General features: G+C 33.1%; 3 protein-coding genes across 3 annotated transcripts; 1 reads left to right on the forward strand and 2 right to left on the reverse strand.

Moving 5' to 3' along the window:
• Window positions 1–5,300: 5,300 nt before the first annotated feature.
• LOC133334781 (small ribosomal subunit protein mS39-like) lies at window positions 5,301–8,015 on the forward strand. The gene is made up of 3 exons (XM_061543100.1): window positions 5,301–5,618; window positions 5,685–6,080; window positions 6,752–8,015. Exons 1-3 carry the CDS (start codon window positions 5,301–5,303, stop codon window positions 7,985–7,987), a joined length of 1,950 nt encoding a protein of 649 aa, XP_061399084.1. The 3' UTR covers window positions 7,988–8,015.
• Window positions 8,016–8,663: 648 nt separating this feature from the next.
• Window positions 8,664–9,677, reverse strand: LOC133334782 (probable palmitoyltransferase ZDHHC24). The gene is made up of 2 exons (XM_061543101.1): window positions 9,584–9,677; window positions 8,664–9,280 (listed from the first exon to the last, which is right to left on the reverse strand). The coding sequence occupies exons 1-2, from the start codon at window positions 9,675–9,677 to the stop codon at window positions 8,664–8,666; spliced, it is 711 nt and encodes a 236-aa protein (XP_061399085.1).
• A 5,593-nt stretch (window positions 9,678–15,270) lies between these two features.
• On the reverse strand, window positions 15,271–18,198 carry LOC133334783 (probable palmitoyltransferase ZDHHC24). The gene is made up of 2 exons (XM_061543102.1): window positions 17,953–18,198; window positions 15,271–15,920 (listed from the first exon to the last, which is right to left on the reverse strand). The coding sequence occupies exons 1-2, from the start codon at window positions 18,182–18,184 to the stop codon at window positions 15,271–15,273; spliced, it is 882 nt and encodes a 293-aa protein (XP_061399086.1). The 5' UTR covers window positions 18,185–18,198.
• Between the last annotated feature and the right edge of the window lie 1,020 nt (window positions 18,199–19,218).

The following is a 19,218-nucleotide window of genomic DNA, read 5'->3' on the forward strand; positions in this document are numbered from 1 at the left end:
TAAAAAGAATCGGGTAAGTTTAGATAACGTTTAAGGAAACAGATGGTACTGGAAAAGCAGAAGAAAATTGAAAACATGAAGGTTCAAGGTTCAGAAGGTTCAATTTATGGTTTTTACTCAGGCGTGGCAGTTGCAGGGCATCTATGTCGGTGAAAGAGATTAGAATGCCTATTTAATACTTACTGTCGATTTTTCTTCCTGCGAAATAGATCGACGACTTGATCTATTCTTCATCTTCGCATAGACGGAAGTAGTCCAGTCAACTAATGCCATTTGGAAGTAAGAAACCCAATTTGGCTCCGACGTAATGCAATCAACACAGTATGTTATACCTCCTTAGTCCCGCAGTAAATTTAGTAGTTCGAATGGTATTCACAGATTAATGGATTATCATTTTTATATATTTTGATACTCCTTTTTAAAATCAGTATTGGCAGGGCGTCAAATATTCGAAGATCGTGGTGTTAGATCCAATCTCTTTCTTAGTTTCAAATTTATTCAATTCAAAACCAAAATCTATTTTAAATTCAAATAAAGAGGAAAGGACTTGCAAAGTATTTTCTAGGAGAAGAATAAATTCCAAGGTTCCCAGAGATATATACCTCTAATACAAAATTTCTACATATAGAGCACAAATTAAGAAGCAAACGAATTCAGAACCCGCAGTTGAACTATGATCTTGATAATAAGCAATGAGCTACAGTTCAACTAGTTCCGTCAATTCAGCTGAATTTCAAGGACTAAAAGACAATGTTCAAAAATGCGTAGTTCGCTCCAGGTTTTAGTTTTCAAAGAGTTTTATATAGAAGAAGAGTTTTATATAGAAGAATTCCTATATTATTTGTTAACAATCTGGATATATTAAACACAATGGTTTCGGAAGTATTAGCACAGGCGGATGATTCATTTGTTCAGACGGATCTTAGACTCAAATGGTATACCTCCATATCACCCAATCTGTTCAATGTATATCTCTTTACATTTCAGAAATACGAGGGAAGTATGAACTTCCATTACATATTATATATCGACGTAATCAGCAGACCCAGACCTAAAAAATTTTAGAACGATCCCAGTCCAGCTCCTATATTTATAGGTATGTACGACAATTGTTTTGGCAGAGTATAACCTAGTGGATGAATGGATTATCATTTTGTCCAGGCGAACCTGATTGATGACATAAATGATATACATTAAGATCATCTATTCTGTTCAAACTTTATCCCACTAAATTTCATGCGATCAACGAGAAGAAAACATTTCATCATTTAATTTTCTCAAAAATAATGTTTATTTAAAACATGATTTTGAAATTGATAAACAAATACAACAATAAACATAGACAACATTAGAAGGCGACGATAATTTGTTGGCGGTACATTTTCCAATGTCGTGGAACGTCGACGACGTTTTGATGAATTTCTACTATCCTCTTCACGTTTCCAGCGTTCCCATTGTCTTGTCTTTCGTCTTTTATACCAACGATTACAGCCGCTATCATCGCCAGCGATATATTGTAGTTGTTCGGGAACACGTTCAACAATATAAACGGATTCATCTTTCTTATTAAATATGATCATGGTGGGAAATGTTTCCCTTATAAAATTTCTGTGTCTGGCCGTTATTTCCGATATGATATTTTCTTTCCGCTGTAACTCATCGACCGTTGTTGTTGTTGCATCTTTACTTGGCGGCCTCGTATCATCAAATTTCAGTTTATTTTGAAACTTTAATTTCATTTTGAAACGAAGAGAAATTTGTAGACCGTATGACGTATCTTCGAGTTGGTTTGTAAGCAAATGATCTGAATTTCCTAAAAGAAACCTTTGTGTAGTTAACGGTGTCTCACCACTTCGCATTTGCAATGTAAAAATTCTATTCTCTTTAACATCCGCTGCTTTAATATGCATGCATAATTGCGGTTCATTTCAGAAGGTTTGGAATTAAGAAAAAGTTCCATTGGAATGGAAATAAAAGTTTTTATGAAAAAATTATTGAAGTGACTTGATCTGACTATCAGAAAATAATAGACTTTGGCTGACAGGAAATCTGATTTGTTGCGACTTTTAGAAAATAGAAAATCTGAGAACTTATTTTGGGAAGTAGGTATTAGACTTCCACCAGAAATTATCATAACTCCTTTATTCGAAGAATGTATGATTTCTTTATTTGAGAACCGTAGAGGGGTTTTTATATTTCAAAATATAAAATCAATTCTTCAACTGCAGATCTTCCCGAAAATATCGTTCTTTCTTACAATTTAAATATCGTTTTAAATTTCAAATATAAATGAAAAATATAACAAAATATATTCGAAAACCGATTAGTTTGAAGATGAATTTTAAAACATTTGTAAGAAGAAATGTATGATTTGTGAATAAATCATCATGTAAATCATATTCCCAACTCGATTTTGAAAAGAAAACCTGACATTCCATTCATTTTTTCGCGTTTATGGTAAAATGTTACAAATATGTCAAACAAACAAAACGACTTGTATGCATTTGTTTTCATTTATTCTGACATTATTGCCCATAAGGTAGAGGTGTATTTTCTCCTCTCTGACAGAAGCTACCCTACCTTATATAATTGTACCATGGTTCAACATATCTTAGTATTTAATGTGCATTAACAAATGTTTTTATTGCAATTATTATTTCTTAACATAATTATAATTTCTATATAGAATTCTTCCCTCATTCAAATCGTCCATAGATTTTCAGAACCTCATGAAAAATATTTAATCCCCGGGAATTTATATCATATTCTGGTAATTGTTTCAAACGTTGCAACCACAATGCCAGCAGAGGCCACTTAGGTGACGTCGAAGTCTCAGTCGTTGTTGCCGCAATGGGAAATATGAGATCGACAGTACTCAATGTGGTTACGGCGGACAGATCAGCAATTGTCAACTGTAAGACAGATGAAAAAACAATATTTTATTGAAATTCAATCTTCTTGTTTGAGGTGAAGGAGAATATTTTTATATAATTTATTCCAGACACTTCATGCATTAATATGCAATAAGTTTTACTCACTTTATCCGAGGCAAGATATTTATTTCGGCTCAAATAACGTTCCATCATATCATAGACTTCATGGATTTTGCGTTGATGATATTCCAAATCGATTTTGGGATAGGTTTTGCAAACAATGTCTGACTGAAATTAAAAAAAAATAAAATAATAATTTTTATTACACATAAACATAGTGGAATTAGCAAATGGATTATATCATAAAATATTATGGACCATTTCGTTTAATGGACTAAAGGCGAAATCCACTGCAGTTTTCTTTCAGTAAGTATCAAAGCACTTAGTTCCATTTTCATCCGAACATCTCTTTTATTTATTTAAATCTGTCTAACGATTTAATTTTATTTCAATTCATTTCGTTTTTCTATTTTCTTACATACCATCACATCACTATCGCGGCGAAAAACCACCGAACATGAAAACAATAATAAATTCAAAACTTTCATGCGTTCCTTATATTCCCTTGGCCATAGATCCTGATCATCTGTTTGGTACTTTTCACATAAATGAATTAGAATAGCATGGCTATCGGTTAATGTGAGATCGTCATCGATCAAAACAGGAACTGTGTGGGCTGGATTTAGCTGAAAATCAACACAAAATATTATTTGGAAATGACGAAAAATGTATTTCTATTACCTCCAAAAATTCCGGTCTCAACTGTTCCCTTTTAAATAAATCCACTGATTTTAATTCTACCGAAATATTTAACATTTTAATTAACATAAGGACACTTCGTACCGGTGGACTACGTTCATCGTAATACAAAGTCAATGTCATGGCGCGCTGCAGAAAGATGTAAACAAATCAACGCTTGATCAACAACTGAATGATGAATTGTGTGGGTTTTAATAACCCAACTGTTTTTGGGGTTTTGTTGAGATTCACTTACATACAAATACACATATATACAGATATTGTTATGTACCATATTTTTAATGATAACTGGATAATACCTTTTTTTAATTTGTATTTAATATTGTCTACCTGAAAGTGATGCTATTACATAGTTAATGGTTTTGCTTGTAAGATCCATTAATATATAAATATTAGTGTATGACAAATTTTAATAAGAAATGGGACGGACATATCCTTCTGAGATCTTAAAGCATTTTAAAATTTTTGATAGAAAGGGGAAAATCCAACACTAAAAAAGCCTTCAAAAGAGTGACAAAAAAGTCGTTGATAGACAGCCTTAAGAAGTTAACCTTAGAATACTGATCAGATCATTAAAATATGTTCAAGCTGGGCTATGTCTTTGCAGCGATGTCAGCACATAGAATCATATAAAAATCGTTAGATTAGAGCTATATATTTTATTTGCTAGACTGAGTATTTTCTGACTTTTTAACCTTATTCTACGACCTATCATTTCTTTGGACTTGATCTAGGATTAGTGAAAATATTACAAAGGGTAAAGTTTGGGCTAAACCGTACATTCCATCTTAATATTGAATTTAGAATCTGTGTAAAATTACGTAATATTCGGATCATAATTATGGCCTCTAGAGCGAAAAGAAAAACAGACCAAAATAAAGTTGTTGGTCTATTTCATCTCCTAAATATTAACCGGCCCTTAAAAAAGAAAATATTACGAAGTGTAAAGTTTGGGTCATATCGGATATTTCATTCCCTTAATATTGGATTTTTAATCTGTATAAAATTTGGTGATGTTGGGGTCATAGTTGCTGCCTTTAAAGCCCCTAGAAAAACAGACCAAACTAAAGTTGTTGATCTATTTCATCCAAACATTACCAAAAACAACATAGGTCCTCTTTGACCAGAATATATATCTACATTATGTACTATGACCCGGAATGATTATTCAATGAATTCTATTCGTTAGTTAACAGATCCATTCATTTCCTGATGTCTTATAATCCGAATATCATTGGATATAAATAGCAAATTTATAACAACAATAAAAAAAATAGTTGCAAACTTTTTAATTCCGGTTGTCTATTGAATATCGGTAAAATGTCCCAAATTTTTTTCAAAATCATTTTTATTCTCCACTCACATATATTTAAATTCACCACACCACAATTCCCCGACATCTGGCAACATTTCACATAAACAGCTGTTCACAAAAAAACCATAACCTCACAATTCGCGTTTGACAGCAACCAAATGTTTTGGTGTTGTTGTTTCTCACCCTTTTTGCGGTGCTTGTGGAAGATTTTGTAATCATCGTTTGTGTATTTCGAAAAAGAAATAAAACTTTTTAAATTGATTTATTAAAACCTTTACAAAAGAACCGCCACAATGCATTTAGCAAGACGTTTGCCGGCTATTAGCAAGAATTGTAATGTGCGTTTAATTAAAACTACCCCGGCAGTCGGATCAACGGCGGCTGAAGAACAAATTGTCATACCCAAACGGATACAACGTTCTCCCACAGCTATTTTGGAGGCACTATCTGCCACCGTGGGTAGAGATCCAACAGCACCGCATTACAAGTTTCATGATGATCCATATTTGATACCCACCTCGAATGTTAGCAAACGTACCTTTGCCATGGCCCAGGAGGCTGGACGCAAGGCGGCCAAATGGATTAAGGAGGAACATCGTAAATTATTTATGGTATCATGAAATGTTATATCTGTTATTATTGTTGTTCTAATGTATGTGATATTTGTCTTTCCTCAGCACCAAGAAGCCCAACCACCCATTGAGGCATTTGCCCCCAAAATGGTATTCACCGAAGACTCGGAGGTCACCCAACAAACTTTGGAACAATTAATTAAACAATCACAAATCCAAGATGCCGTCTTTGTTTATAATCTAATGAAAACCAAGGGTGTTGAAATTACCTCGGAGGCTAAACAAAGTCTTTTGGAATTGTTGAGTTTTTATAATCATGAGGAGCCAATGCCTGAGGAATATTATGAAGAACGTTGGTTTAAGGAAAATACCCAAGGACAACAACGTCAAACCAAAACATGGAAAGATGGTGATTTAGCTGAACAAGTGTTCAATGAAATTGAACCAAAAACCACAGAGGCATATGCTGCCATTATCCGCGGCATGGCAAAATATTATCAGGTAAGGTGATACGGTTTCGCTTCCAATATTGTTGGAATAAGTGGAATTCAACAGTTGATAAAAATATTTAAAAAAAATTAAAAATGCTGCAGATTTAAAAATACAGTGTCCGAAACTCCACATGAGGTTGAAATGTTTACCATAGGTAATGTTAGAGGCGCTAATTACAACTGAGAAATAGCTCCGTAATAAGCTTTTTTATTGCACACAAGAGACTCAAAGATCTCTATATAAGCCTCAAGTAACTTCTTTATCGAGATTGGTCTATAAATATTTTTAGCTGTTCAAAAACCCCTTATATACTGATCTTAAAATAATTTGTGTTGGATATTTAGAAAATATGTTTCCCTAATGCATCTTATAAACTCTATATATGTTTTTTATACAACTATCACTAAATACCCTTAAAAAGCCTCTTAAGACATCAGATCAATATATATGGGTCTTCTAAAAATGTATTTTTATTTATTTCATACCTTTGCAATTGAAGCAAATTTAAAGATAATTACCAAAATTTCACTTATTTCCTTTTTTGAAGTCTTATTTAATGGGAATCTCAAGATAAAACATCATAACACCATTTTTATAGAAGACATAATATCGACATATTTTCCGAATTTTGTATAAGTAATAATTTTTTACAATTTAATAAATTCTTTATCACCTTACAGGCTGACAGAGCTTACGCCCTCTTCCAGGAGGCATTGGAGAAACAACATTACTTGGATACAGCCACGTACAATTCGATTATCAATAATGTGAATTTCCTTAAAGAAACACCCGATCAAAAATGGGAATTGTGTAAAGATTTGCTACAGCAGATGAAACAACAACAATTGAAACCAAATTTAGGAACCTTAAACGCTCTACTCGAATGTATTAGCACCTTTGGCAACTATAAAATGGGACGCACCTGTGCCCTGCAAGTACTCTCCGAGTTCAAGAAGTTGGGTGTTGAATTAAGTTTGGGCTCCTATTATTATGTACTAATTATTTTCTGTCGTGAACGTGGTCCCGTTTCCCATGTCATTGTCGATATCCTCAATGAGATACAAGGCAAAGAATTCAAAATACAACATCCCAAAGATACATATTTCTTTGCCACAGCCATGGATGTATGCCGTAATCATTTACATGATCGTTCATTGGCCAAGAAAGTGGATAAGCTGTTGCATGTTGGTAACAATTACGATTTGATTGGTGATACCTATAAGGAATCGATTTACTATAGGCATTACTTTGCCCTGCTGTGCCAGACATCAACAATTGAAGAGTTCTTGGAAACCTATGATAAATTGGTACCCAATGTTTATATCCCTGAACCGGGTATTATGGAAGAAGTCTTGAAAATGGTTGAACTTAATGCTGCCTATGAATTAATACCACGCCTCTGGTCTGATATGGTAATTTTCGATCACATTAATCGTGAAAGTTTACTGTTGCGTACCTTGAAAATTATGTTGAACAACAAACCTGATGTAAGCCAAAAATCACAACAACAATTACCCGAACAATTTGCCAAGGTTGCATTGGATATTTACAACAAAGTTGTGGAATCGGAAGGTAGAGCTAAAAAGCTGTCTTTCACCGGACAAATGATTGGTGATATTCTTACGATTTTGGTACGTGGTGGCAATTGGGAAAAGGCTGTGGAGGTCTTTAATAACATTGATAAAAATCAACATCGCATACCGGGTACACCTTCGGATACATGTCTCATGGAATATGTTGAGGCTGCCATTTTGAATAAATCACCCTCCCAGGCTTTGCAATGTTTACAGTATGCCGTGGAAAATCACATGGATGGCTTGTCATTGGCCGAACGCATCCATAAAGGTTTTACGCTAAATGAAGTCCACATAGCCAAGATGAAATCTTTGGTGGGCGATAGTTTTCTAAAGCAATAAATTGTTATTATTATTTTTTTTTAATTTTCCGTTTACTGCTTTTAAATTAATTATAATACAAATAGAATATAGTTATTGAAAGGAACGATTTGTTGTTTCCGCTGTTGCGGAAGATTTTTTGAAAACGAAAATAAAGTGATGTGTAAAATAAAACAAGGAATTTTTAAAGTGAAAAACGTTTTATAGAGGTCTCTATAGACCTTCTTATAGAGGTCTCAATAGACCGCCTAATTGAGATCTCAATCGACCTCTCTATATAGGTCTATAGATGACTCAATAATATCCTCGCGTCTGTTGGAGCTTAAGAAATATTCTTAACAAATGCACGCCTTTTAGAAGCCTTTAAAGAATCCAAGCCTGTCTGTCAAGGACTATTAGACACATTAAGCGTGGATTTATTTCATTTTTTTGGGTAATATTTTCAAGGACAATTAGACACCATAAATGACCTCAAAATATTTTTAACGAAGGCCCCAATTAGTAGATGTTGAAAACCTTTTTAAAAATATACGAAATACTTAATACAAATTCAAACATATTTTTAATGAAAATTATTTTTTTATTACAATATTTTGCTATGAATAAAATAAATTTAAATAGACTACAATTGTACATACAAAAAATAGAATACTAAAATTGAAACCTATTTATTGCTTTGATTTTCATTTCCATTTATCTAACGATTTTTATTCGATTGTTTCAACAATGACTCCCAATGGACACCATCATGCGGCAGAGGACTTTCCAGTAACGGCGATAACCACACCAAATGCCAACGTTTACCAAATACCATTTCCAAATTCAAATCACGACCCAAATCATATTTCGCCGTCTGACTTTCATGTGTTGTCGCACCTCTTAGAATATTTGGCCAATGGAATAGAAATAAAATCAAAGCATATAGTAGGGAAATAAATCCCAATTCATATGTGAGTAAATATAAATTATTCCATGATATATCGAAAAAGAATCCAACAAAAGGACAAATAAGACTTAATAGGGTTCTTGAATTTAAATAAATATCTTTGTGTAGATACCAAAAATATACGGAATTATAAAGGCAACAATATGAACAACCGATAATTACATAAACGATAAATAATATAAAATAACGTTGATTACGATGACCGACACAATTTCCCGTGAAGATACAATGATGATCACGTTTTAATACACAGGTCCGGCACGAATCACAGTGCCAGGAACGTATCGGAGCGAGTACTTCACACAGCGAACAGAAACGCCACAATTTACGTAGTTGTGGTTCCTGTGGTGGTGTTAGAATCGTGGTGGCTGTAAGTAAAAGCAGAGAAGAAATATTAAATATCATGAGGATTTAAAAAAAATACAGAATGCATTTTAATATTTTTCACTAATATAGCGAACAATTCTGCATGATTAAATCAAAAATCATGATTTTTAATTGCAGGATTTGCACTGTTCTTATATGTGTTCAATGTGTATTGAAAAAATGCTTCCAGTTGGTTTGGACTCCAATAAAATTCACTTCATTATGAATCTTTGTGACTCCTCCCCTCACTGAAGATTTTCAAAATACATTAATAATAAAAAACCAATTAATTAAATCATACTCACCTCTTATACTCGTATCCACCAACATGCATGCCAAAAAATTTCCAGCAATTTGAAATACCACAAATAATCCACCAATCCATGTCAGCATAAACATAATACTTCCCGGTGCATGGAATTCCGGTAGTACCACACACAATTGAAATATAAAACACAAAGGAATGAATAACACAACAAATGTGATACAGCCTAAATCGGACATTGTGCGAGGTATATCACGCCATGGTGAACGTAGTTTTAACATTTTTCCTCACAATATTTTAAATTAATTTTTGAATTATAATAAATTGTAATTATTTTTCTTTTATAATTTTGTTTAATATCTAACAGGCACAAACCGGCCGGGTTGTTTTCGATTCGTTGTTGCTATTTTTGTTCTTCCTGTTGTTTATGTTTATATTTTCGTTTTTCAGTTATACACACAACATGGCTCCCATTATTTCCTCCCTTGTTATCACGGAGTAGGAAAAAATAACAGTGAATTTGTGAGATTAGAGACTAATCGATAAATCGATTTTATAGAAGCGTTTAAATGCCTTAAAATGCCTTTTTAGACCACAGAAAATTAAAATGCGTTTTTTTAGAAGCGTAGGCGTTAAAGCGTTTAAAGGCCTTAAAATGCCTTTTTAGACCACAGAAAATTAAAATGCGTTTTCTAGGCGTTAGAAGCGTTTAAAGGCCTTAAAATGCCTTTTTAGACCACAGAAAATTAAAATGCGTTTTCTAGGCGTTAGAAGCGTTTAAAGGCCTTAAAATGCCTTTTTAGACCACAGAAAATTAAAATGCGTTTCTAGGCGTTAGAAGCGTTTAAATGCCTTAAAATACCTTTTTAGACCACAGAAAATTAAAATGCGTTTTCTAGGCGTTAGAAGCGTTTAAAGGCCTTAAAATGCCTTTTTAGACCACAGAAAATTAAAATGCGTTTTCAAGGCGTTAGAAGCGTTTAAATGCCTTAAAATGCCTTTTTAGACCACAGAAAATTAAAATGCGTTTTCTAGGCGTTAGAAGCGTTTAAAGGCCTTAAAATGCATTTTTAGACCACAGAAAATTAAAATGCGTTTTTTAGGCGTTAGAAGCGTTTAAAGGCCTTAAAATGCCTTTTTAGACCACAGAAAATTAAAATGCGTTTTTTAGGCGTTAGAAGCGTTTAAATGCCTTAAAATGCCTTTTTAGACCACAGAAAATTAAAATGCGTTTTCTAGGCGTTAAAGCGTTTAAATGCCTTAAAATGCCTTTTTAGACCACAGAAAATTAAAATGCGTTTTCTAGGCGTTAGAAGCGTTTAAAGGCCTTAAAATGCATTTTTAGACCACAGAAAATTAAAATGCGTTTTCTAGGCGTTAGAAGCGTTTAAAGGCCTTAAAATGCCTTTTTAGACCACAGAAAATTAAAATTCGTTTTTAAGGCGTTAGAAGCGTTTAAAGGCCTTAAAATGCATTTTTAGACCACAGAAAATTAGAATACGTTTTTAGAAAATTAAAATGCGTTTTTAGGCGTTAGAAGCGTTTAAAGGCCTTAAAATGCAGTTTTAGACCACAGAAAATTAAAATGCGTTTTTTAGGCGTTAGAAGCGTTTAAAGGCCTTAAAATACCTTTTTAGACCACAGAAAATTAAAATGCGTTTTCTAGGCGTTAGAAGCGTTTAAAGGCCTTAAAATGCATTTTTAGACCACAGAAAATTAAAATGCGTTTTCTAGGCGTTAGAAGCGTTTAAAGGCCTTAAAATGCATTTTTAGACCACAGAAAATTAAAATGCGTTTTTTAGGCGTTAGAAACGTTTAAAGGCCTTAAAATGCATTTTTAGACCACAGAAAATTAAAATGCGTTTTTTAGGCGTTAGAAGCATTTAAAGGCCTTAAAATGCATTTTTAGACCACAGAAAATTAAAATGCGTTTTCTAGGCGTTAGAAGCGTTTAAAGGCCTTAAAATGACTTTTTAGACCACAGAAAATTAAAATGCGTTTTTAGGCGTTAGAAGCGTTTAAAGGCCTTAAAATGCCTTTTTAGACCACAGAAAATTAAAATGCGTTTTCTAGGCGTTAGAAGCGTTTAAAGGCCTTAAAATACCTTTTTAGACCACAGAAAATTAAAATGCGTTTTTTAGGCGGTAGAAGCGTTTAAAGGCCTTAAAAAGCCTTTTTAGACCATAAAAAATTAGAATGCGTTTTTTAGGCGTTAGAAGCGTTTAAAGGCCTTAAAATGCCTATTTAGACCACAGAAAATTAAAATGCGTTTTTAGGCGTTAGAAGCGTTTAAAGGCCTTAAAATGTCTTTTTAGACCACAGAAAATTAAAATTCGTTTTTAAGGCGTTAGAAGCGTTTAAAGGCCTCAAAATGCCTTAAAATGTCTTTTTAGACCGCAGAAAATTAAAATGCGTTTTTTAGGCGTTAAAAGCGTTTAAAGGCCTTAAAATGTCTTTTTAGACCACAGAAAATTAAAATGCGTTTTTTAGGCGTCAAAAGCGTTTAAAGGCCTTAAAATGCCTTTTTAGACCACAGAAAATTAAAATGCGTTTTTTAGGCGTTAGAAGCGTTTAAAGGCCTTAAAATGCCTTTTTAGACCACAGAAAATTAAAATGCGTTTTTTAGGCGGTAGAAGCGTTTAAAGGCCTTAAAATGCCTTTTTAGACCACCGAAAATTAAAATGCGTTTTGTAGGCGTTAGAAGCGTTTAAAGGCCTTAAAATGCCTTTTTAGACCACAGAAAATTAAAATGCGTTTTTTAGGCGTTAGAAGCGTTTAAAGGCCTTAAAATGCCTTTTTAGACCACAGAAAATTAAAATGCGTTTTTTAGGCGTTAGAAGCGTTTAAAGGCCTTAAAATGCCTTTTTAGACCACAGAAAATTAAAATGCGTTTTAGACCACAGAAAATTAAAATGCGTTTTTTAGGCGCCTTTTTAGACCACAGAAAATTAAAATGCGTTTTTTAGGCGGTAGAAGCGTTTAAAGGCCTTAAAATGCCTTTTTAGACCATAAAAAATTAGAATGCGTTTTTTAGGCGTTAGAAGCGTTTAAAGGCCTTAAAATGCCTTTTTAGACCACAGAAAATTAAAATGCGTTTTTTAGGCGTTAGAAGCGTTTAAAGGCCTTAAAATGCCTTTTTAGACCACAGAAAATTAAAATGCCTTTTTAGACCACAGAAAATTAAAATGCGTTTTTTAGGCGTTAGAAGCGTTTAAAGGCCTTAAAATGCCTTTTTAGACCACAGAAAATTAAAATGCGTTTTTAGGCGTTAGAAGCGTTTAAAGGCCTTAAAATGCCTTTTTAAAAAACAGAAAATTAAAATGCGTTTTTTAGGCGTTAGAAGCGTTTAAAGGCCTTAAAATGCATTTTTAGACCACAGAAAATTAAAATGCGTTTTTTAGGCGTTAGAAGCGTTTAAAGGCCTTAAAATGCCTTTTTAGACCACAGAAAATTAAAATGCGTTTTTTAGGCGTTAGAAGCGTTTAAAGGCCTTAAAATGCATTTTTTAGGCGGTAGTAGCGTTTAAATGCCTTAAAATACCTTTTTAGACCACAGAAAATTAAAATTAAAAGTAAAAAATTAAAATGCGTTTTTTAGGCGTTAGAAGCGTTTAAAGGCCTTAAAATGCCTTTTTAGACCACAGAAAATTAAAATGCGTTTTTTAGGCGTTAGAAGCGTTTAAAGGCCTTAAAATGCATTTTTAGACCACAGAAAATTAAAATGCATTTTCTAGGCGTTAGAAGCGTTTAAAGGCCTTAAAATGCATTTTTAGACCACAGAAAATTAAAATGCTTTTTTTAGGCGTTAGAAGCGTTTAAAGGCCTTAAAATGCATTTTTAGACCACAGAAAATTAAAATGCGTTTTTTAGGCGTTAGGAGCGTTTAAAGGCCTTAAAATGCATTTTTAGACCACAGAAAATTAAAATGCATGTTTTAGGCGTTAGAAGGGTTTAAAGGCCTTAAAATGCCTTTTTAGATAGACCACAGAAAATTAAAATGCGTTTTTTAGGCGTTAGGAGCGTTTAAAGGCCTTGAAATGCATTTTTAGACCACAGAAAATTAAAATGCGTTTTTTAGGCGTTAGAAGCGTTTAAAGACCTTAAAATGAATTTTTAGACCACAGAAAATTAAAATGCATGTTTTAGGCGTTAGAAGGGTTTAAAGGCCTTAAAATGCCTTTTTAGACCACAGAAAATTAAAATGCGTTTTTAGGCGTTAGAAGCGTTTAAAGGCCTTTTTAGACCACAGAAAATTAAAATGAAATTTGTATGCGATAGAAGCCTTTAAAGGCCTTTTTAGATAGAAGTATTTAAAGCAGGGTGCAAAGAATGATTAAAATACACTCACGAATGCTCACGGCGAGAGTTCGAATGTATTCACCCTGGTTTTTTTCCAAAAAAAAAGCTATTGGTCTGTTCCCGTACTGCAAGAATCTACTAGTTTTTACTACCATACCACGTTTTGCCTTTATGATATCGAACAAATTAGTAAAAACTAGTTGATTCTTGCATTACGGGAACATACCATATATGTAATTTGGTATTTCGAATTCTCACTGGGTATTTGGGATTCTTATTGAGTAGAAAATCTTCCCAACTAAAAATATTAATAAAAGCCCGAGTTTTTAGGTAGGCCACATGTACTAGCCTAATTTCGTTATTTTAAGGGGTGTGTACTCGGAGTTTTAACCGAATTTGCCCTAATTTTTTCATGTTCTTATGGGTTGTCAAATCTTCCTACCAAAAATTATTATTTATATTTTGGTATAGCTGATATTTAAGGATTCTCGGTATTTTGGAATTGTTTTACACCAATTTGTTATAAAGAGTTCCTGAATGCTGGCATACTCATATGGTGAAAATGATAAATATAGGTTTTGACATAGCCCCCATATAAGCGTTGCGCCTCATTGTCAGTATTTTGAAGATTTTATCTGATATTTCTCTTGTGCATTCTGGGATATTGTAGGATAAAATACATTTTTGAGGAACACTGTCTATTTATGTCGAAGTTGATATATATTTTGACATAAGGATTCCATTCCATTTTCGGTATTACTAAGCTTTTAACCGAATGTCCTCATCGATGTGGCTATACATTGGTATATCAGATTCCTGGCACATAAAGAACCTCTTTCCAAAGTTTCAGCAATCTATCAGAAACTAAATACCTACTATCACTAGTAGGTATCATGGTACAATAATAATTACAATAATAATTATAATAATAATTATACAATGGTAGGTATTTAAAAAATAAAAAAATTTCCTCAATTTTACATTAGTAAAAGTGCTGCCAAGTTATTATAAGGAATTATTAATGTTTTCACAGCAGCCAGCATTTGCACACATCAATGTTGGGTAATACAGGTCAGCGAATTTTCTTCTTCATTTAACAAAATAATTTTTGTATTTGCCGCCTATATTTCTAAATAAGGATAATATGTCGCATTTACTTATTAATCACATTCGGAAATAATTCTTTTTTTGGAGGTGTCGTTCTTTGTGGACCATGATCTTCTGTGCAATCATGTGGTAACAGTTCCGTTCGTACATTTCAGCAAATAAATTATTTTATTGAACATTTTTAAAAAGTGTGTACGTTATTATAACCTTCCCCGGCAACATTGCTGGTACCAAATACAAATATTCAAAAAAATAAATTCCCCTCGAAAAATAAACAGAGTTATTTTCTTGGTAAAAATAAATAACATTTCGTTTTTTATTGTTACTTCTCTTTAATATCTTGTTTACACAATAATTTAACAGGCTTTTTAACACTTTTGTCCGTCAGATGCCAATCGATGCCGTTCTCCGGCAATTCACTTTTCAACAATGGCGACAGCCATACCAAATGCATTTGTTTACCAAATACCGTACGAAGATTGTCGCGCCAATTTGCTTTACCATATGGAAACTTTTTACTCTTCTCATAGCAAACACCACCCTCAAAGAGACCGGAACCATGATACCACATCAGTACCACACTATAAACAAATGCCAGTATATTTAAATTATAAAAGATAAGGAACATATTTTGCCATAGAGGTCCACTGACAACCATCAACATTGGGCAGGTCATTTTCAGGAATGATAGCAAGTTACGATAAATGCGAGCCTTAACCACCCACAGATAAAGGGAATTATAGACAAAAGCATATGTGGCTCCAATGAAGAGGAAAACGACGAACATCATGAAATATCGATGATTGCGATGTCCAATACAATAGCCAACGAAGAGACAATGATGATCCCTCTTTAGTATGCAACATTTACACACTTTACAATGCCAGCTGCGTGGTGGTGCGGTACGATCACATTTTTTACAAAACCACCAACCAAGTTCTTCGGCATTTGGTGGTGGGCGGATGGTTTCGACTGCAAGGAGAAAAACGGGATGTAAAAGGTATTTTTTTATAATTATTTATAGAATTTCTAATTTATTTCGCTATTTTTAGAAGTTGATTTAAAAAAGTCCCTTCTGTTTAGAAGAAGTTATTCACTTATTAACCTATAGAAATACTACGAAAGACCTTAGCAAACCTTCAATCTACGAAAGAGTTCAGCAAACCTGGTCGATGTATAGAATCTATAGATGGTCCGAAACTATAGAATCGATTCCTTTATTTTCGCTTACTATATAGAATTGCTCACTATATAGAAGATCTTCACTCTGTATTCTATAAAAAATCCTTTCAAAAGATTTTAGAATATAGATGATCTGACTTATGTACGGAACTTATATATAAAATATTTTAATTTTAAAATGCCTTTGTTTATAGAAGAAATGTTGGAGGTTCTATATTATATATTTATATTCACATATTTACCTCAACCTACGAAAGAGCTGAGCAAACCTGGTCGATGTATAGAATCTATAGGTGTTCAAAAACTATAGAATTTTTTCTTCTATTTTTTAGAAGAAGATTTCAAATAATCACTCACTATATAGAAGAAGATCTTCACTCTTTATTCTATAGAAAATCCTATGAAAGACCTAGGAAGGATTTCAGAATATAGATGATCTGACTTATGTATAGAACTTATATATGTATAAGGTTTTTAATTGTAAATTTATAGAAGAAATGTTGAAGGTTCTAAATTATATATTTATATAATTGATTTGAAGGTCCTACATTTAAGAACTGTAGACGGTTGCCTATATATTGTATGCCTTTATAAGGTCTCCAGACTTTATAAAATATTTTGTAAGTCTTATAGATTCAGTCTTTATAAATCTGTAGAATATTTATTTATTTCAAAAAATTCAATTTGAAGCCTTTAAGGCCTATTTTAATTAAATCTTCTATTTATAGAAACATATAGAATGATCGTCTGTTTCTGGAGTTCCTTTGAATATCCTCTTTCAATATACCTGTAGAAGGTCTTTTGTCTATAGAAGACTTTGAATGTCTTCTATCTGTAGGATACGTTTTAAGATATTCTGTGTCTAGGAGACCTTTAAAGGTCCTCTGTCTATAGAAGACCTTTGAATGTATCCTATCTATAGGAGACCTTTAAAGGCCTTCTGTCTATAGGAGACCCTTTAATATATTTATTGATAATTGTGATATAATAATAAGATATTGAACCTGTAAATTGAATTTAGTGGTTGAGAGTAGATATAATATTGAAGTCCTTTGCCCTATGTGATAGGTCGCTACATCAAATAATGGAATAATAATAATAATAAAAATGTTTTTGAAGTACAATGGTTCTGAACCCCTCCAACTGAATAGACGTTAAGTTATCATTAAGCTAATACACTGTTAGTTTTAAGCTTTTGGAGTAGTTTATTTTTTGTTGTTTTTTGAATCGCTTTTGGCCCTTTGGGCTAGATTCTCGTTTATGAAATAAATTGAAATTGAAATTGATTATATATGATCATCTGTCTATAGAAGATCATTAGGTCTTCTGTCCTTTGACTATAAAAGAACGACTTTCTTCTAGAAAGTCTTCCGTCTATGAAAGATCTATAAATGATTTTCTGTCTATTGTACGTCCTCTGTTTAAAGGGGACCTATAGATGGTTCTCCGCTTATAGAAGATGAATCTGAGGTCTACAGATGGCCTAAATAATGTCTTAATCAAACTGTCATCTTTCTATAGACGATTTTCGTAGATCCCCAAATTATAAAAGGTCTTTGGTCTATAGAAGACTTATAGGATATCTTCAGACTATATAAAACAATTTTTTTCTCGTTTTTTACCGCCTGTAGACAGTCTTCGGTCACTAAATGCTGGCGCTATTCGCCCGAAAGTCATTGTGTTGTGGGGTATCTCTCACACATTAGCCTTCACCGACTAGCCCTAGCTCTGTTGTTTATCTATTTACGTTTGTTGTTAGTAAAGCATTCTGTCATCAGCTGTTTTGATTTCAGTTAACACCACTCTCTCCCTCCCTACTTACAATCCACACTGGTATCGATCATTAGACAGGCCATGAAATTCCCCGTAATATTGAATATCAAAAAACAGGCCATCACAAATGTAAATGTATGCCAGAAACTTCCAGGTTCATGAAATGCCGGCAGCACCACAATTATTTCGAAAATAAAAACGATCGGTAAAAAGACACCAATCAAAAGAAAGCACAGCCAATCGACAATACGTTTGGGTAGGAAATTTTTTCGTATTTTCATTTTGTGTGTTTTTGTTTTTTTAATTACACTGCACCACACTCTTTGTTTTGTTTTGCTATTTGTTGATTTCTAATTAATTAGTATACAAAATACACATTCACTTTTTTTGTTCTAGCGAAGAGTAGCGAGGCTACTCTTAAAATATCAAATATCCGACTAAGAAAAAAAAAATTAAAATGTTTTGACTCGAACATCAACCACAACGTAACTAATTTCGTCTAAGGGGGTATTGTGGATCGTTTTGTGTTGATTAAATTGAATGTTTGGGGAGCAGAGTTTTGCATGGCTTCTAATGTTTTGTCTACCACTCAGCTTGGTTCGAGTTTTCTCTCTCTCTCAGTTTACTCTTTCGACTCCAATCACGTGAATTGTTTCAATTAATGCAATTGTTGGGGAGACTTCTTGTGTTATCTAATCTGGGAGAAGGCATGCATGTTATTAACAACAACTACATTTTATTTTAACTCTCTTAAAAATATTTTATAGATCAAATTGTACGTGCTACATTGGAACATTAGACAGAGCTGTAAAGGAGTGATTTTGTGAAAAACACTTCAATTATTTATTTTTATATTTTAACATGTGTATATATTGCAATTTTGGAAGATTTTAATTAATTTGTTTATATCGTTATGGTTGAGGACAAAGAATTGGTTTTTTACCTTGGACTATAGGTATTGAATACCTTATAGTCTTTAATGTAAAAGTCACGATACATTAATATAGTATTTTTTTAGCTTTACGTTCGGATATGGATTCCATAATTCGGATAAGGCTGTGGTCTCTTGCTGGAGGATGACTAAGCTGCAGATATCGGCTGAAATGCTAATTTAGCCGAAAATACCCATTATCTTCAAGTTCGCCACCTTGATCTACATATGGAATGAGAGAGTCCCACTAAATGTGCCAATCTATTGGCAAACAATTTCGATTTTTAGCAGACAGATTTAATCTAAGTATATACTTGAGTCTACAACTAGTCTATAGAATCTGCACTGCACGAGGTGGTAGGCTAAATTGAGAAGAATATGGAA

The sequence above is a fragment of the Musca vetustissima genome, unplaced genomic scaffold, assembly GCF_032173495.1.
Source record: "Musca vetustissima isolate MV318-11 ecotype Yass unplaced genomic scaffold, APGP_CSIRO_Mvet_v1 utg12933, whole genome shotgun sequence".
Lineage (NCBI taxonomy): Eukaryota > Metazoa > Arthropoda > Insecta > Diptera > Muscidae > Musca > Musca vetustissima.